The following is a 21772-nucleotide window of genomic DNA, read 5'->3' on the forward strand; positions in this document are numbered from 1 at the left end:
ACGGATCAGCCACATGCGCCGTCAAAGATGGAGGAGCAGGAGTTTTTTATTCAATACCCATCTGGCAAGAGAGAAACACTACATGCGGCCACAGGAAAACACTGCAGCAAATACAAGGCAGAGACTGAAGCACTCATGAAGGCCGTCTCAATGGTTGAAGACTCGGCAGAAGAAAGCTCCTCAGTCGTCTTTCTCACAGATGCACTGTCTGTCATTGAGCTCTGATCAACAATAAAGCTCCGCAGCTAGCCAGGAGAATGCAGAGCCTGAGTATAACCTGCAAAGTAGCACTTCAGTGGATTCCATCCCATTGTGGACTTGCAGGCAATGAAGAGGCAGACAAACTGGCTAAGCTAGGAGCTCAGTCAGAACAACCAACAGAACCTGTGAGTTACAAGGAGAAAGTCACCATCATCAAGGCACTAACGAGACCAAGGATGGAGGAAGATGCTTTTCATCTCCTTGATCGGTATGAACAAGTGATGATGGTCAGGCTCCGCTCAGGGCACAACAAGCTCAATGCTCACATGTACAAGAAATACAGACTGACATCATCGCCAACTTGTCCATGTGGTGAAGAAGATCAGACTGCGGAGCATATACTTCAGAGATGTAAAAGGCATGACCAGGAGCGAGCTGCGACTTGGCCGATGGAGGCATTGAGGATCTGCGGCAAACCACAAGTTTTCGAGGCTACTGGTCTGACAGTGTAGTCGCGAACGATAAGAAGAAGAAGATATCAAAACCTGACTTTTAGATCTACAGTATGTGGAAGCTGTTTAAAAACCTAGTGAGATTCTGGGTCGTGGAAATTTTCGTATTGTATTCGAAATTGAATTTTATGTTTCATCAAAAGAAATTGTGGCCTGGTTATTTTGAGACACATCACATAGCCTATTGTTACCCTTGTATCTTAGTACTTTTCTTTCTGATTTTGTGTCTGGCGGAACAGGCGGAAAACCCTAAGGTTATTGTTCTGATGTTTGTCTTCTGGCCTGTTTCATAAAGTCTTTAGTAATGTCTCTCCTACTGCTATGCCTTTTTATTTGTTTACACGAGTATATTACGGTTTTATATATTGTTCCTTTTGTTACCTACCCATTGTTAGGAATTGCCCTGGCGGGTCTACTTCTGTAACTTTGGAAAATTTGGAATGTGGAGAATACCAGGAATGTAAAGAATACGGAACGTGTGAATACGGAACTTGGAGAATACCTTGAACGTGAAGAAAACGGAACGTGTGAATACGGAACTTGGAGAATACCTGGAACGTGAAGAAAACGGAACGTGTGAATACGGAACTTGGAGAATACCTTAAACGTGAAGAAAACGGAACGTGTTAATACGGAACTTAGAGAATACCTGAAACGTGAAGAATACGGACGTGAGGAATACGGAATGTGGGAAATACGGAACGTGGAGAATATGGAACGCGAAGAATACGAAACTTAAAGAATATGGAACGCGAAGATTACCGGGAACATGAAGAAAACGGAACGTGAAGAATACGATACCACAATTATATATACAAAGCAAAAAACGTTTCATTTGAATTTTTGCTTATAAATATGCTAAACGTAACAATACTAAAGATCAAGAAACGTTTACACTCTGTTTGAACTATGTCTGTAAAGTAGCTGTTAAGGTTTATCTTAAATCTAGATCGAAAACTGTGCAATGTAGACTGGTCATTTTAATTTTGGTGTTGAACTTAAATTCCAACATAAATATTTTGGTGCGGAATAAGTAGCATGTAAGGAAATGAAACACAGAAAACAGTCCTCAAATATATCATGGGAAGCTTTTGAGATCTAATACATACTGTGGCCGTTACTGTAGACCATATACTGTATTGTTCTACTACTGGTATACAACAGTATAGCATGTATACTACAGTATAGCATAAATGTTTGCTTCGAATATCAGAAAAAAGATTTTGAGATTTTTTACTTGTAAGTACTGGTAGGCTGACAGTATTTTACCATCTTTGTCAAAAAAGAAGTCGGTGTGTCAAAATTCAGAACATAGGTGTCAAAATTCAGAACATATTAAAAGGGGTTGAACACCAAACAACAATTCACAACTTATAACTTTATATTTTATTAAAGTGTCACATGTAAAACATTCATAGCATTTTACACAAACATAATACAATCCCGTCAAAACCCAGCCATTATTGGCTCATGAGACACTAATACAGTATAAACGTTAAAATGTTTTGTTTGAAAGTATTTATATTGTTGACTATCATTTACCTACGGAAACCTATTAGGGACATTTTGTCTTAGTTTTTATACATTACCTCTTATGTTTGATGTATTATGCGTTACGTATTATCTATTACCTCTTAGATTATACACGTAAGGTAGAGGTGAAGCGGGAAACATGAATTGAATCCTTTACTGATATGTGGAATGTATAAAGTTTTCTTTCACAAAGCTCGACCGAATAGCTCTGTTAACTGGAATCTACATTCCGCAAAGTCTAATGTATTTTGTTACCAAAGTATTTGATCGGTATGACTTTGGCAAGAAAGTATGCTAAGAAGATGTCAATATATGCTGTGAAATGTGTGGTTCCCATACGAAGATATATAGCCAAGACTGCTCAAACCTATAGTGTTCAAATTTCCATACATGTACAAGATGCTATATAGAGAGCTATTAAAACTTGTTGAAGAAAAGCTTGATTAAATCACTTATTAACATAATGAAAATACCTTTCATTTCATCATATCAGTTTTCATTGCATCTGTGAAGATGCAGATTTGGTTAGGGGACACTTCTATGACGTTACGCAGAACATTGATTTGTAGCAAAAATCGCACGTACGCTTTAAGAATATTTTCATCGAAATTCTTACCTGAAAAAGGGACACTAAACTGCCTAAGTGATATATGTTTTGTTTTTAAACGTTGGTATAAGGTGTTAAATAGCTTTTAATACTGGTGAAGTTATACATACGCTGGAAGAAAACTTCAGTCCTTAGTGCGGCGCGAACTACGAATTCCTAATAGAGTCTTATTTATCAGCTCTTGCATATATAAAATGTACATAAATTTGCATTAGGTATTTCATCTTACATCTTATGTCTAAGGTATTAGGCATTAGGTATTTCATATTATGTCAAAGGTATTAGGAATTATAGGTATTTCATCTTATGTCTAAGGACTTATATACTCTCTATCGTACTTTATAATATATAAAGTATATAGCTTGTACAAACTGGTGTTCAGTTACAGACATAAGTTAGTTCAGAGATTACTAACTGCGCAGTTAACAAAAGACGACGCACAAGATCTGTAATGAAATATATAATGCAGCAAGATAACAAACCGAGAAAAAAACAACAGAAAATAAGAAATGGGTTTAATTAGCCTGTTTATGGGCAGTAATGAAATATATAATCCTGCAAGACAACAAACTGAAATGAATCACTAGGAAATAAGAAATGGGTTTTATCGAGTCTGTTTATAGGCAGTAATGAAATACATAATACTTCATATGCCCACTTGCACCAGTTTAAGCCATTCTCTATTTTTAGGAACAACCCGACTTCCTTTTACAATAAGTATATTTTATTTAAGTCATGGAAATGGTTTGGCTTTGTAAACTCAAACCACAACATCAGAAGTACAACGTAACATGTTTAATAACAATCCTAGGTCTGGTGACTCTAGGTTAAATACTTTTTGAGATATACATGGCATATATTCGGACAGACGTACTAACAAGAACAATTTTAGGTCTCCCATAAAACAACAAGAAACAAAAGCTGTCGGTTTACAGCGCACTCGACTATTCGAAGAATTGATGGAAGTATGGGTTCAATATATCTGACAAAAGATGAAAAAAATAGAAAAGACAAACAATCTACATGCATTTGTGGATCTGGATATATCTTGCACTATATGACAATGTGTGGCCATGATGGTAAGCAAGTGTTCAAAAGTTCGAAGTTATGTATCAAGCATTTTAGACAAAATATGGAATTGTATGCGAAACGTAACCAGTTTCTATGCCAAAAGAAAACGCCATAACTGAGCTAAAGACCTTGTCCTAGTTATGTAGTCTTGCCTACGTATGTATACTATGATGGTAAACAAGTGGTCATCAGAAAAAGTTGGTTAAAGGAACATCTATTTCTGTTTCTAATGGCTTCAAAAAGGGATCAGATGCCCCGTGTTTAAACTACAGAAAAAGTTTAATGAAAATTCAACAAAAGACTTCATGAAAAAAATGTATAAAGGTATTTCTGTTTTTTGCTCTAGAAGACCCTACAAGGGCACCATTGTGCGTTTTGAAACAAATTTGGAAATGACCTTATAATGGTGGTACAGACCAGGTTTGATCAAGATCCATATGGTGTTCATAGCATAGGTAGTTTAAAGCTTTTTTTTCTAGCTTTAGCTCTAGTGGTCACTAAAAGGGGTAAAGTGCCAAAAGCAGTAATCGTTAACGTCCGCCAATTTTGTTTCCCTATTGAGAACTAAACAGATCTAACTTTTGATAAGTAACACACAAGATATAACACCTAAGAGGTAATACGTAACATGTAAGAGGTAATTGATAACACGTCAAACATAATATGTCATACATAAGAGGTTATGCATAAAAACTAGGACACAATGTCCCTAATAGGCTTCCGTATTTACCTGACGACAATCACGCCACCGCCACAAAAATAATGACGTGACCAAAGCATCGCTCGGCAAATCTGACTCAACATCTGTAAGGTTAAAAGGGACTAATTGTCCGATAAGCAAAGACAAAGTAAAATAAAATTATCATAAAACTTTAAGTATCTTTTATTCGGTCTACATGTACTTATTAGAGTCATCTATTATTGTTGACACAATACCTTGTCTTTACATTATTTAAAATAAAGAAATGGACGATTTTTTCTCTTCAAGAGTCAAAAGCGTACAGGACAAATGACATGTCAAAGAACCATGTTATTTAAAATTATTGTCATGAACATAAATTCGGCTTTTTTAATATAAGTGTAATAATTATGTGTTAAGCATATTTTAACTACTGAATATTATTAAACGTCTTATTGGCATTTTCTTTAAGAAAATGGTGCATAATCTGACAATCAGTCTCTTTAGATCAAATAGTTTTCACATCAATATCATTATTCTACAATTTGATGCCTTAAAAGAAGATAAAATGACTTATTAAAATCAAAATTACCATTTAAGATCGTTTGTGAGAAAACCAATATTCGAAGCCCAGCAACCTGAGCTAAGCAGGGCCAACATTACCAATGGCCAGACTGATATAGGCTAGCACCAGATGAACAGGCCCACAAGTTAGTCTTCTTCTAACTTGAGTAATGTAGTTGGATGCCACTTATCTCATATTGTTCTAATGGATTCACTTAACACCGGCAGAGAAAAATGCGCCGCCTAGCAAAGTTGGGGTGATATATACATGTAAATCAGCGGGATAAGACGGTAAGGTAGACAAACTGCTGTGTGAATAGCAAAGCCATGGACCTATATTTGCAGGTGTGGGTTCGTATCCCGAAGAATGCGGAAGATTTTGTGTCTGACTGATTTGTAATGAATGTAAGGAATGTCCGCTGTGGGATCCAGGTGGAGGGCTTATGTGTTTCAGATTTGTAGGAATATATTGCTCAAATAATTATCAAACTGCTGCTGTTGCTGTTGCGAGACATGTGTAAACTCCTGAGGCCCAACCATGTAATGCTGACTTAGATTAAAGGGTTGGGGTTATGTATCATTCCTCACATTGCTCGTTTCATAGAATACATCTATCTTGACTGCTAGACTTACAAAGACTGGTGAGATCAAGTAATTTTTTCTTCATACTGACACTGATATTTTCTCAGAAAACCTTTTTCTCTCTAGGCTCATCGCAACGTTAGAGTCAGGGGTAAGATATATTGCTTTTTTTTTTCAGAAAGTGCTATTAGAGAGGATTGATTTTATGGCCAAGTGCTTTACATTTAATGACTCTAACGACTGATGCCAGTCTACTTGACTGCTTATCATGTCCATTGTAAATAGCATATCAAAGTTCACTTCGAATTCCTTTGTTCGCCTTGCCGATCATCCGTTTCACGCGCCATAAAAATGTCATAGCGATATACAATAACGGAATAAAATCAGAGTATTGTGTTTCATCTATATATACCTCGATATTCAAGGGACTGTAAAAATTGCATCGACGTATCCGAAGTTCGACGTAACGATATCGACTATCTGGGACTACTTTGTACTTGTGTCGGACGTCTATATTGTCATTATATCCAATGCTTTTTTTTCAGAGGGCTTGAAAGGGGAAAGAAATAATATAAAACATAAATACGATTTTAATTTTATTTACAAATAAAACATTTAATTAAATACATACAACTTTTAATTTTTCAAAATATACATTTAAACATTAGCATTTTATTCCTTCCATAAACAAGTCTGAATGCAGCGATAACGTTCCTAGTTGAGTAAGTAGTCATTTTGACTGTGTTTAAATAACGAAATTTTGCCAGTGAAATATTGTTACTCAGTCCTAAATGGCAGATTTTACTCCGTCAAACAGAAAATATATTTCATCCAAATTAGTTGTTATATTTGAAAACAGCTTTCCTGCTTGCACGGTGTTTTATAACACTAATTATTGGGAATTAAATGCAAACTTCTTGACATTTAAATTGGATTAAAGATTCAATAACAAACAATGCATACGTACAAACTAACTTGAATATGATTAATACATCTCCGGACAACAATAGGTTGATTTTCACACCTTACAAATAACATAGATATTTTTTGACAAGCTGTGATATCGACGCATCCAGGTGTAAAAACAGTACAGGTAAGTTGACGGGACTGAAAAATCTCATCGAGCTAAACAAAATATCAAGCTAATCATATCGAGGTAATGATAAATAATTACATTAAGATAAATAGGGAAAAATCGGGACCGAATGAAACACATCGTGCTAACCGGAGTATCGAGCTAACCGATATCGAGGTAACGATATTCAACTGTATATTGTGTGTCATTAACAGATAATGCTTCAAATTAAATTGTTTGCTTCCCCGCTCTCTGGTTTATTGATTAGATTGGCCGCCGTCCTTGGAGAATATTAGCACTTTTTACCTTGAGAATAATCTATTTAATTAAAGAACTGTCTTTTTATATATATATATTTATTTAAATCATACTTGACTATATAACCTGAACTACAGCAAAATAATTAAATAAATAAATAAGACCGTGCAATACCGTCATAGAGCGGCACTTTTGATGCATTTGGGAAAACGTGACTTAATGCATTTAAAATATTCAATGTCATAACTGAAATTAAATCTTACCTTAACGGACAAAACACTCTACCAATAATAGTAACTACAAAAAAAAACATTGCACGAAGTCGTGTCTATTTTTAAAACAAATCGTGATTCTACCTTGAATGATTTTATAGATTATTCATACCATGACGGTATATAGGCTACCCGTACCTGAACGAGAACAAATTTGATATCATAAGTGAGTAAAATATATATTGGACAAAAAATAAATCGTGACCGTAATATAATGGCAAATATTTACGCTAAATGGTTTGGTTGTAGTAACGGGTTGTATATAAATACGTGAAGTCCCTCTGACTGGCTTTCAGATCGATCGCGCTCGTTTTCAGTGTAGAACAGTGTGATCGCAATGGCTCTATTTAAAGGGATAATTCTGAAGCTGGTAGTAACATATGTTACTATACAGGTAAATTTGTGTAGATTTGTTTTCTTTCTTACAAAAATAATTATTAAATAATTTTAATGATGACAATAATAATAATGATTAAAATTATTAATATATTAATTAAGAAATTATAAGTAATAATGATAATATTTAATAATAAAACAATAATATATTGCTACTATAGTTCGGTTTTGAAGTCATCGATGTTTTTGTACTTTTTATAATGAAACGGTCTGTTATTAAGGTAAAGTTATTCCGTACGATAGTGGTTGTTACTTCGATAAGGCAAAGTAAATCATGTCAATTTCCCTAAACGGCTGACGAGTCTATAAATTGAGCTGTCAAAGGTCAAAATCAAACTATATACGAGAGCTATTATTATTTTCATTATTTTTCATTATTTATCTTGTCTATTTATATAATAATAATAATAATAATAATAATAATAATAATAATAATAACTCTAATTTCTGAAGGTGACATATTGAGTGTACAAATACAGATACATTTATTATACAATTTATTTCCAGTATGGCCTTCAACTGATAAACATTCACACATACACACAATCATACAGTCAATTTATAATTTAACATTTATACAAAAATACACATATCAGAATTACTTAAATTTTCTCGACAAACACGTCTCAAATTAAAGAAGTCTTAAAGAAGCGTAATATAACAATAACTATGTTTTAAAAGAATTACCATGCGTCAAAAAGATTATACATGACAATTAAGATACATACAAAAAAGAAAGTATGTACCATAAGATAATAAATAGTTCCAGATTTGAATAATAAGATAATATGAATATTATTATTATTGGAAACGAATACAGTAATATCAATTCAACAAAATTCTTGTAATTACAAGTAATTAATTGCTAAAACACTATTGTAACAAGAGAAAATTCTTTAAATCATGCTTGAAAGCAGTTATATTATTATTATGTACGTTATAGTTTCAATAATTAAAAATTAAGTATGTCTATAAAACCTACCTTGCTACAGGAGTGCATTTTCCACTTGTCAAAATGAAAAAGATGGTGGCTGATATGTGCCATTTCGTTATTTCGTTCTGTCGCAGCGACACAATCACAAACGTAGTTATAGTTACACCCCGCCGAACGTCGCTACTCTAATCGACGCCCTCGCCGAATGTCGCCTCGCCAAACGTCGCCCCGCAGAACGAAATGGCACAAATCAGCGACCATAGCAAAAAGACTTTAGTTAAATATGGTTTTGTGAATATTCAAAGTATATACATAGCGTTTGTTTTACATCAAATAAGTTTGTTTGTTTTGGGTTTAACGCCGCTTTTCAACAGTATTGTGGACAGTTCACCTAACAAGTGTTCATGGATTCTGTACCAGTACAAGTAACTGCAAACATCTCCACAGGAAACAGTGGTTGAGACCGAATGATTTCAGAAACAATGTCTTTCATCATATCGTCACGGAGAACATACATCTCACCCGGGGATCCATAGATCTGCGCTTTTCCTATTGGGCAAAGAGTGCGGGCTCGTATTGTTTTAGTAGTTATATCATAGTGTACATGTATTATGACAGAAATCTGGCACATTTCAAAATGTCTAATTCAGCTTGCAGAAAGGTACTGAATGACAATTATGATATGACAATACAATACAATGTGTACAACTATAGTTGAGACTATAAGATCATATCAGAGTATGGTAATCCAGTACTTAAATATTTGTATGTTTGTTTTTGTTTACACATAATGTATATAATATATAATGTATTCAGCTTATTTCACGGCGCATGAGAAATGTTTATAACTGAATGAATTTCATTCTTTTTTTCAACAGACAGTATCAGCGGAATTAATAAGCTGGGATTCAGGCTGTGGATCAACAAAGGGATGTTTCCCTTATTGTCCGAAAGGTTGCGAATATCTAGTCACTTGGCAAACCGCTGGTACCTCCACTACGTTCACATTACAAGCAGAAGAAACGGATACAAACGTGTACCTGGCTGTTGGGTTCTCGAAAGATTATCGTATGGTAAATAATATATTTTACATTTATATCAGAAATCATTAGTTACAAAAAAAAGTTCGGGGACAGAGACAGAAATTGGGCCAATACCTAAATGTACATGATATGCGCGGGAACTTCAGCGTTGTTTGATTGCCTTTTGAATTATCCGTTAAAGGGCAGTACTGCGTTTACTCTTGGCCAAGGAAAGCGCATATATAAAATGTGTGCGTTAACAGCGCATGAGCCCGAGATTCTCTCTGTAAACACACTTTTGTTCTCCTGTTTAAACACTCCCCGAAAACGACAAAAAAAAAAAAAAAAAACCAGCACTTTTATGCTAGGATGAATATAAGTAAGTTTCAATATAAATCATGTCAAAATACGTGGGAAAGATGTCTTTCAATTCTTGATAATTAAGTCGAAGTGGAGTGTGAACACTTAATTCGCTAATGTCTAATAAGTCATTGAAGAAGTATACCGCTCACAGGGCGTTGAAAAAGAATTCGAATAGTTCATCTCAGTACAACTTATTTAGTATTGAATATTCGACATCGGTTATTTATGAAATGATCTTTTTCAGTTAATATTATATTGGAATATTTTCTGTACTGTGCTTGTACTTTATAAATATATAGACTTTACATTGAGCTCCCGTGGCCGAGCGGTTAAGGCCGCTGACTTTAAATCCCTTGCCCCGTCACTGTTGTCTCGAAACCTCTATTGGTCTGTGTACAATCTTCGTATCAGGAAGTCGTCACTCTGGCTTACGGAAGGTCGGTGGTTCTTCTGAAAAATGCAAAAATGCAGGAAGGGGTACCTGGGGTCTTTCTCCACCATTAAAAGCTGGTAACTTGCCATTTGATCTGTAAAAAAACAACAAAAAACAACAAAATCTAAAATGTCTTACTAAAGCATTTTCACTGCATTGTATTAAAAATCATGAATAGCCTCAGAAGATTAATTAAACGATTGGAAACTAAATCAGAATCGTTTGATTAAAAAGACGGTGACTGTAAATTAGATGTCAATGACTAAACATTCTTTTTTCTTGTTTTTTACTTGTTATATATTTTTAGACGGAAATTCATACTGTTATTACTCGCTGTTACAAAATGCATTTAACTAATGACATATATCATCTGTTATTATAAAATGAGTCAGGCGTACTGTTGACTGTGAGTTCATTAACCCTACTATTATAATTTTTAAATATTTTGTACAAAAAAAAAACAAATAATTAAAAAACTAAATTATGTTTTGCAGGGTGAAGATAGCGTTGTTGGTTGCATCGTACCCGGTACCACTGTAAAGAACTACTACAATGAAGGGACTGACACTGACGAACTAGCTACGGTATGTTCTTTTCAGTTTTCACTGCCGTACCAATACCGGACAAAACGACTTAAAAGCTGATGGGTCAGTCACACTACACCGTATAGCGTTAACGGACGCCTAACGTATAGAAAAATTGCGGCAGAAAGTTATCCGGTGACGAAAGGAATCCCCCGCTGCTGCTCGGTGCTCTCGCGATCGGTGTATATGGGGCACATAAAACGCAGAATGACCGCAAGATCAACGCACATATACAGGACGTTCAATTAACGGACATCACCGTACTATAGTAACGGACTTGTACCGCGTAAAAAGTAAACGCAACGCATGAGAAACTGACAAAACGTTCTTCTTAGGTTTGATGAATGTATTGTCAGTTATTGTCCTTTGAACATACGTTACATCCGATGTATGTCCGGTAGTAGTCCGGTCGTAAATCAGATCCACTGGACAAGAACGGATGCGAACCAGTTCAGAATAAGCAACGCACGAGTAACAAACAAAACGCATACCAGCGCATTGCTATACCGTACATCTAACGGACAACTTTGTCCGGTGCCCTTCCACCGGATGGTACGAACATCGCCGGACAAGGAGCGCAGGCGCCGCATGAGAAACGGAAAAGAAACGCATGCGAACGGACACAAACGGATTGAAAATTTTGTAACGTTGGACGTCCGTTAACGCTATACGGTGTAGTGTGACTGACCCATGATGATTTAAAAGGCTCAGTTTTTCTAAATGGTAGTTATACACTTTGAAAAGAAATTGTCTCTACTAAGAAATATTCATTGCCATATTCTTTTAATCATTCTCAGTTTCCGTTGTTCACTTAGTCTTGCCCGTAACGCTCACGAGAAGGGTTGACAATATACAGAGATAGATAAATATATGATTCTACATCAACAAACAAATTTGCATTTAAAATTCTTTCGACCGCATTTATACGTAGAACATAACACTGTCAAAAAGTAGACAGGATGGAATTTTTTTTCAACATGTTAGCAAAAAGGTTAGATTACTTTAAATTCGTAAATCATTTTACTTCAGCCGTTACTAGGCCTCAGCGGTACGTCAGTTACCCAGACCAATGGCGTGATCACGTGCACGTTCACTAGAACTCTAAACGAGGCGTCAGACGACAAATATTTCGATCTCAACAATGATTATATCCTTATGTTGGTGGTTGGAGAGGCCGAGGAGGAAGATGGTAAGTACAATTTCAGCATTTGCTGGCATTGATTTTGATTGAAAGGCTTTTATACAAGTAAACTTAAACAATAGTTCTCAATACTATCTATTGTCGTCCATATGCAGAGTTACCACATGCATGCATTTAATTTTGTCGTCTGTAGTACTCCAGCTATTTGCCTGCGGCCTGGAGGCCGCAGGTATATTGGAATACAACAAGTAGTGTAGCACATGGAGACTGGGTGATTTCACGTGACTTTTTACTGATATGCGATTGGCTTATCGCATTTATGGAACGCCGTTTTTGCAATATAGCTGGCACTCTGTTTGAGATATAGAGAAATGTTTGTGACTTTAATTCCACACTCATTATTTCATATAACTTATTCGAACTTTCAGCTATGATCAGTATTGATACCTAGTTGTGCATAAGGGTGCTCTTCAATTTCCTGGATTATGGTCCTGTGTTGTCAAAGAAGTCCAGGTGAAGGCATGAGTCACATTTGTGAAAGCTCTAGTAAAGTATTTCAGTATAGTCATCAAGGAATGTGACCACTTGAGCTAAATGTTATGTTATACATGAAATGGAAATATAATTATTTTTGCACAAAACAATAACTTTCAGAATTAAGAAATACATGTACATATTCCATAGCCATATATCTACTTGTAAATCATGTAGAATGGAGTAAAATTTCCTACATTAAAGCGTAATGGCATAATAAAAAAAAACGCACGTCATTCACCCATAGGTTACTTTTTAGGCTGAGTGGTCACACATACGTCCATAACAATTTCTGGTATGTATAACTTCTGGCCGCAGGAAATCTTTCGACTTGTTATTTATCTTGAATAAGTTTCTGTCACTAGGGCACAGTGACCTTGATCTTTCAGTACCTTACATGGTCAAAGGGAACTAAGTCAATTTCGATAGACCTACATTGTAATGTTTCCGGTCATGGGCCTTTCCTTACATTTAAACTTTTGATGCCACCTACTCAGAATGAAAGAACTATCCAAGAGCTATCGAAAAACTGCAGGAAATGTACATGTTGACCGTTACTTTTGGACACTTTTTTCTCTTTGAACTCGGTTACCCATAGTCCTGCAGTATTTTTTTTAATTTTTCATGAAAATGCTCTATTGGTAAAACATGCATATTTCTCATACAATATGCATCATTCTATATAAGTTTAGCCAGTAATCATGAAGTAGAGTTTTAGTTTATGAAATAAGATAGTTTTCAAACACATCCAACGTATTTTACACCAATGGGAGATCACTTTACATGGTAAATATACACCGCGGAATACCATATACTTTTTCAACCAATGAGAAGCCTTGTGAGTTGCTTCCATTTGACCACATGACGAGTCATAAGAAGATCAGATCAGAAAGCATTTTAACTACAAATATCTGACAGAAACTAATATATACTACAGTTTCTTGTGGACAGGTTTAACGCTGTCTTCAGAAAATTATATGAAATTGTTTTCACTCATAAAACGTGAATTGCCAACCAACCTTTAGATGTGCTGATCCTAACAGGTACTAATAGCATTTAACTTGTCTTGGGCCTAGATGTTTTGCGATTATTAAAGAAAGGCATTACACCGATTGGCCTCTTTCTAGCCCATATGGTTCGCCGGTGTCGTGGATAAACAAACCACACACAAAAAATTGATTTTTACGCCCGCTTCTCCGAAGCGGTGGATTCAATTCTGCTTATTAAAAGTATTTGTTTCAAAACTAGAAGTCTTGCCAAGAACAATACTTATCCGAGAATAGATCTGTTTTCAGATATCTAAAGTTTATAAAAATCACAAATTTGTATATGCCCATATCTTCATGCAGTTATTTGAGCCGTGCCATGAGAAAACCGACATAGTGGGTTTGCGACCTGCATCCGCGCAGTCTGGTCAGGATCCATGCTGTTCGCTTTTAAAGCCTACTGCAATTAGAGAAACCGTTAGCGAACAGCATGGATCCTGACCAGACTGCGCGGATGCGCAGGCTGGTCTGGATCCATGCTGGTCGCAAAGCCACTATGTTGATTTTCCCATGGCACGGCTCATTTCTTTTCCTATGAGTTGCTTGCCTTGTTTTCCAGTCCTTGAACGTCAGCTGGATTTCATGCAGTCGTTTAACTCTGATTTTTTACAGGCGCGTACAAGTTAGAGGAACACCACAAGATCCCTTGGAACAGTGATGGCAAGGTTGATTTTAACAGCCACTATGTGGTGGACCTATACAAGCTCAATAGTCCTGCAGTAAAGTTACATGGTAAGTTTGTTGGTCCGTTACAAACGGCATGCTTCAAGTAAATATACTTGCCCCTGAATCACATTACATTAAGATTTTCAGACAAATAGTATACATTTATAAAATGGCCGTACGGTTGTCATTGGCTCAACTCAATCTATATTAGCATGAGCTGATAGCTATTATTTAGGTTTAGCAGTGGCAATAAACAATTAAGGCAAGTAAATGCAGTTTAATGAATCATTTTATACCAACATGAAAATTCAGGTATTGGCACAGCACGCTACCTACAAGAAAAATAATCTTACATGGCCGCCTGAGTAAGGTAGGAATTTTCTCAACCGTTGAGAGAAGGTGGATTTAAAAAAAAACGTCGCTAATGCTCGGTTTCGATCCTATGCTATCCCTTAGGAAAATTCTGTTTTACACAGACAGTCATATCAGATCCTCATAATATATTTGGTGTCCTTGAAATTAAGATTGAAAACCCCTTTAAAGACTTTTTCAGTCACATCTTGTCACAGTACTATCTCAACATTTCACAGACGTGTTTCAATATTTCATTGCGTTATGTCCTGGAGTTAACACAGTACAATAGTAAATTAATATTTCTTACCAATATATTTGATCCTTTTGTTTTCTTACATACTGAACTACCTTCTTTTCGTTTCATCACAGAGTGATTTAACCTTTTTTAATCGAAAATTATGCCCAAGCACATTTTATTGGACTAGAATAGTGAAAAAAAAAACTGATTTTTTTTCCATCTTTGAGCTGTCTTCAAATTAAAAACTTTTAAATAGAAGTGCCCAAAACATAAAGAAATAATTATGTATCTTGACCTGTTTATTGTAACTGAAATAATTGATTCTGAAGCTTCCAGAAAGTTTTTCCCCAAGTGGAAAAAGGGAAATAGCTAACTATAAGAATAAAGCAACGATATCTTTGCCGACCGTCATTATTCAAATATTCGGGTGATACTTTGACGTTAACATTTTTATTACGCCAGTGTGAAATCATTTCAATGTTCACCTTTAATGAAAAAGGAAATATACATTTTAGGCATAATGATGGTACTAGCTTGGTTGCTATTGGTAATTGTTGGCATGGTAACGGCGAGATACAACAAAGACATGCTACCGGAAGAGAAACTGTTCGGAACCAAAGTTTGGTTTCAGGTAAGTGTGGTACCTGTATCCTACATGGTTTAATTACACTATAATTATACAAATTATCATGTTCTTATATGAGCCGCGCCATGGGAAAACCAACATAGTGGGTGTGCGACCAGCATGGATCCAGACCAGCCTGCGCATCCGCGCAGTCTGATCAGGATCCATGCTGTTCGCTAACAGTTTCTCCAACTCCAATAGGCTTTAAAAGCGAACAGCATGGAGCCTGACCAGACTGCGCGGATGCGCAGGCTGGTCTGGATTCATGCTGGTCGCACACCCACTATGTTGGTTTTCCCATGGCACGGCTCATATTGTCATATTGAACCTCACAAGTGTAAAGTAGCGTGCCTTATGATAAAAGAACGGCCCTTTCATATATACATATATTTTAAAGATTATATAAGATTTTTTACATAAGCAAATGCTAAAATAAGCAAATGCTAAAACGATCTATGATGGCAATTGTGTGCGTCTGATTAATTAACCAGAGGAGACGTATCCGGAAAATCAAGAATAATGCTTGATAGTTGTTATACGGGTAGCATAGATGTTGCAAGAAATATATCATATCCCGTGTACTAAGTGTTAAACAGTCAGTGCTGCTGTCTTTCTTAAGGCTTCTTTTGATAGTAGACAGGTTTTGAAGCAAAGCAATCAAATAATAACATAGAATAAGCAGAAAAAAATTGTTTAACAACTTTCTATATTGTAGAAAAAACGTGCAGTACTTGCATCTTATCGGGCTTGTGGGTCAAGGGAAGTAAGCGACAGTAACCTATAAGGATTTTAGTAAACGGCAGTGCAGTTTCTTGAACTTTAGTGTGTTTGAGCTATTATTTTTCAGTTTGAGGAGAAGATGCTCTGATTCCAGGTGTAAACCACCCATACACGAAACTTTTAGCCGAATGTTAATTATTTTTAGTTAGAGGAGCGGGAAATAGAACTCACAATGTCCGGTTTTGTAGTCAGTGTTACCAATGGGCCATTGCATCCGCTCCAGTTTCTTTCACTGCAAATGCACTCATATATTTTGTTTGGTAATTCAATTTGAAACCAGAAATGCTGATGTCATCAGTTTCTGTGTATTGCAGGTTCATCGCACAGCAATGGTTGTGGCTTGTGTGTTTGTGGTCATTGGGTTCATACCGATATTTGTAGAAATCAGAGGCTACAGTCAGGTCAGTAAAATAACGGTAGTTTTGTGGTAGACTTTGAAATAAAAACGAAGTTATGAAGTCAAATAGTTATAGTTCGATGTACAATCTATCTTTTCTATTTCGTTTTACAAATTAATTCCATTGTTTTGCCAAATTACATTTGAAGTGTCTAATTTGAAGCCAATAGCATATCACCTATAGTAAAACCCTTTTCCATTTTAAATTGTTCATTCGCATTACATAAGACACATTTTCATAATTTTATTTAGCTTCCAGCTCGATTGTGTTTTTTATTGAAAAATATATTATAGATCTAATTCATTTTTTTTTAAATTTCTATGTGTAGAATAGCGTATTTGAGAGAAATGTTCCACTGAGATCGCCCTGCTTGCTTAAAGTTCGAAGCTTCTTTCTTTGCTTTCAGTCCCTTAATCTGTATTAAGGCGCATTCAAGTAAAGTATGGCAAAGAATTTTGCAAGAAATGCATAATTACTAAATTATTGAATCAAACCTTTACTTCATCAGTTACTTATATCTTCCATTTTCGTATTGATAGAAAATTGTTTATTGTTACAGTAGTATTTGATTTTATGAATATTCCGTATAGAACTCAATACGAAAGAGGTCCGTATTTATATGGAGGTTATCTCCGTTAACTTTTAGTCTGCGTTCTAAAACTGTGAATATGTTTTTAAATACAGATTGTATCTGAAGAATCAAAGGAATCTGTGAAAGCCCATCCCGTCTTGGGTATCGTGGTGACAGTTTTATGTTTCCTCAATGTAAGTAATCTTCGTATAGAAAATATAAATAGTAAATAAACAGGACAGTGTTTCAAATGTTTTCAATGTTTTTGCAGATATAAAAACGCATGGTTTAGCTTATTGCTTTTTAGCACCGAACTCCATTTTGTTAATAGATAATGTGTTTATACAGGATCATAAATAGGCGTAAATAGACATGGGTTAGGTCTTGATAGTATGCCATTTGAGCGAAGCATTTACAACGAGCTGATGAGTGTTGACTTAGGTCACATAAAGCAGTCACCATCCAACTGGTTTGAATCCTGTTTTGTACGTTCTTTTTCAGCCTATAATGGCACTGTTCCGACCTGGCGGCGACCACAAGTTCAGATGGATCTTTAACTGGGCACATTTAGGAGTCGGTGCCGCGGCACAGATTTTAGCCAGTAAGTTATATCAATTTAAGTACTTAAGTTGTTTTAAAAATGGATTAAGCTAAATTGATATACATACGATTAGGACATGAATTGGGCAATTTTATACATTCAAGAAATGTTTTAGTAAATCAAGGTCTAATTTCTATAATGGAAAAGTCGCACTGTCTCCAACGATGAATAAATCTGATTTAAAAAACTGTCCTATTCGAATGAATAAAACGGTTTTTCAAGGTGTGAACTTACTTTGTTTGTTTAATAAGTGTTTGATAATATTGAAAATGCCACGATTAATTAAAACAACGTATAATTAATGAATTTCGTGGACTTTTTGACGAGATTCATCTTTAGATTGACTAAGTTGCATATACATAAATTTTTGTTATGTTGCATTTATATTTGATTTATATGCCAGCGATGGCCCATACATAACTAAAGGTAGTTAATTAAATATATTCTATTCTATTTAAAGCTGCTCGCCCACAGTTTGGGTGAAGTTTTTCAACATGTTCATTTCCACCAAGTTTGACATAGAATGTATATATGACATTGAAAAATGATAAATTGGGTTGAAATAAATGTTAGATATTAGCAAAAATGCAAGAATGGAAATTTTCTGCATTGCATCAAAAACGTTGCAACGGTTTACTACCTTCTGCACAATATTTTGAATATCTTGCTATAATCTTATGTCAACAAGTTTGTAACACTTGTCACTTTGAGAGTACTCACTTATTATGGACTTTTGATAGAAATTATTTTTCGCATGAAATGTGTGGGATAGTCCCTTTAATCACCCGGAATAAGTTTTTAAAAGTCCTTAGGCAATATAAGGTATTCTGTATTTTACAGTTGTAACTATTTTCCTGGGTTATGTTCTCGAGCGTTCCATGCTGTCGAACAAGGCTATTTGGATGACGATAACTCACCTGATTGTACTCGCGATCATCTGTGCGGCTCTCGAAATCAACAAGTGGATGACCACCAGGAAAAAGAGTAATAACATTTTTAATCTATTTGAGATGCCACACCATTATCTCTGTTTGAAGTGCCACACCATAATGTCTGTTTGAGGTGCCACACCATTATCTCTGTTTGAAGTGCCACACCATAATGTCTGTTTGAGGTGCCACACCATAATGTCTGTTTGAGGTGCCACACCATAATGTCTGTTTGAGGTGCCACACCATTATCTCTGTTTGAAGTGCCACACCATTATCTCTGTTTGAAGTGCCACACCATAATGTCTGTTTGAGGTGCCACACCATAATGTCTGTTTGAGGTGCCACACCATAAGGATTATTTGAGTTGTCTCGCCGTGAGGTCTATTAGAGGTGCTACAGCATAGAGTCTGTTTTAGTTGCCACGTCAAAGGGTCTGTTTGAAGTGCCACACTATAAGGTCTGTTTGAGGTGCCATGTCATAAGGTTTGTTTTTAGGTGCAACAGCATAAGTTATATTTTGGGTCATAGTCATAAGGTCTATTTGAGGCACCATATCATAAGGGTCTATTTCAAGGAGGATCGAGATAAATCATCTCAAACTAGTTCACACTCTCGAAGAATATGGTATCTCTCCTCAAATTTTAAACAGGACACGCTCTTTTTCTGATCGACTGAAGCTAGACGTTTTTTTTTACAGAAATAACTGTATTAACAAAATGGTTCAATATGTCACATAACTATATATTATACATATCACTTTCAGATCAAGTGGAGAACAGGAACGGCGTGATAACAGACGACATTGAAATGAAGGAGGAGAAAGAGCCGATACAAGAACCCACAAAACCTTCTGTAAGATATTTCCTGTTAGTTTATTTTTTATTTGGCAATTTCTTTCACTCTCGTATTCGATATGTAATTGTATATTTTTCAACTATTTGTATTATAAGGAATACTATTTGTGCACATACGCATTTGTTTTCTTTGTTAGGCCTGTAGGTATTTTGACAAGTTATACCTAGTAAAGCTTACAGTTGTACGCATCGAAGAATTCTCCACAAACTGTTTATGATTAGTAACACACTTTCCTTTGAAAATGATTTGTTCGTTTCTTTCCTCTGAATTATTACTTCATATGCTATGGTGGACAGTTTCATATTGTTGTTGCAACTTCATGCTTATTTCAGGTCCTTCCGTTTGCTTTGCTGTTGCTTCTTGGCGGTTTCCTGATTGGTTCCACGCTTGCGATTCTTGTGATCATTGCCGACAGCTAGACATGGAACCAATGATTCCTAACTGGTTCCACACTTTCTCTCCTTCTGATCACCAGTGACAGCTAGACACGGAACCAAACTTTTTCTGTAGCAGCCATATCTTTTTATTTATTCATTTATTGTTTTTGTTTATTAATTTACATATCTGGTTGTTGCGAAAACTTGTGTGATTATCACATATCAAGCTATTGACAGAGTGCCATACATTTTATTACTATAGTTGATTTTAAAAGTTTTTCATGGTCGTTAGTATGAACGTTACAACCTCAAAAGATTGTAACGAAAAAAATCTATCTATAGTGTTTTGAATCGTTCAAGTTTCAAATTTTCTTCCATATCAAGGCTTATTATAAGCATTTGGTAAGAATAAGATAAACACAAAACTGAAAAAAAAAATAGCAAGACATGTGTGACAAAATGAAACAAAACGAAACAGCACGTATTATTCAAGGACAAAATGCCCAGATTGAAAAGTACCAGAACATATCTGTTAAAGTTACGAGTTTAAAATTTAACTGGTTGTACCTGAAACTGGTCAGAGCATGAAAAACACTAAACCAAACTCCACACCATTAAATTATCTAAAACCAAGTAATATACTGTTCAGCTATAATGGTATTGTATACGAATATTGTATTCCAAGTATTCCACGATACGTATTTATTATTGTAATATTTCAAAATAAAATTTCAACAAATTTAAGTTGCAACGTAGCGTTAACACAGTCATTTGCATGCTTTGTATGTCTGTCTGTCCGTCCGTCTTTGTTTCCTTAATGGTCGTTTTCTATCGATTCTTCAATATTAGCATATAGGATGATCTTACTGAAAGAAATATACGTGGGTAACCGTCAGTTCGGCTTGTAATGAAAATACACGTTTCAAACTTGGTGCTTGTTATCTTTTTACAATGCAGGCATTCTAAACCATTCTACACATTAATCAAACAGGGATTTTTACATAAATAAGACATTATAGAGTGTAAAAGCAAAAGCAATCGTCTGGAAACCTTATCTGTATGTGTTTTTGGAACCTTAAATTACATTTGTCAGATGTCAATGTATTCAAACTACATTACAACATGTGTGTAATATACGATTTTTTTTGCTATATATTTTGTTATGTCTGTAGACGTTTAACGTTATTGTATATTGTGATAAATTTACTACGTTTTTATCTTTTGTAATAAAAGCCTTTCTTTTCTAGAGTTTTTGTCTTGTTTACCATTTTATAAGCTAACAGCGAAGTAAGCTCTCATTTCATTCGTTTGAGCTGGTCGCAAGTGTGTATAGCACGCTGTAACGATGGCTCTAATGAGCTGGTCGCAAGTGTGTATATCACGCTGTAACTACGGCTCTAATGGAACACCATACATTGTAGTTCGGAACGTTTTCTACCACGAGGATGCTACGGTTTGATGTGCCACAATAAAGCCAAACAGGGGGACTAACTCTGATTGTACTAGTTCATAACACTATTATATCTACCGTTAACAAGATATATGGAAATGAGAGGACGTACCTATGG

At 35.4% G+C, this 21772-nt stretch overlaps 1 protein-coding gene across 1 annotated transcript; it reads left to right on the forward strand.

The window, feature by feature from the left end:
• The first annotated feature begins 7587 nt into the window (after positions 1-7587).
• On the forward strand, positions 7588-21452 carry LOC123544366 (putative ferric-chelate reductase 1). The gene is made up of 12 exons (XM_053540472.1): positions 7588-7748; positions 9563-9757; positions 10997-11086; positions 12116-12275; positions 14420-14539; positions 15581-15696; positions 16785-16871; positions 17553-17633; positions 17941-18040; positions 18881-19024; positions 19736-19824; positions 20160-21452. The coding sequence occupies exons 1-12, from the start codon at positions 7692-7694 to the stop codon at positions 20244-20246; spliced, it is 1326 nt and encodes a 441-aa protein (XP_053396447.1). The 5' UTR covers positions 7588-7691; the 3' UTR covers positions 20247-21452.
• Positions 21453-21772: the final 320 nt, after the last annotated feature.

Source organism: Mercenaria mercenaria, chromosome 4, assembly GCF_021730395.1.
Source record: "Mercenaria mercenaria strain notata chromosome 4, MADL_Memer_1, whole genome shotgun sequence".
Classification (NCBI taxonomy): Eukaryota; Metazoa; Mollusca; class Bivalvia; order Venerida; family Veneridae; genus Mercenaria; species Mercenaria mercenaria.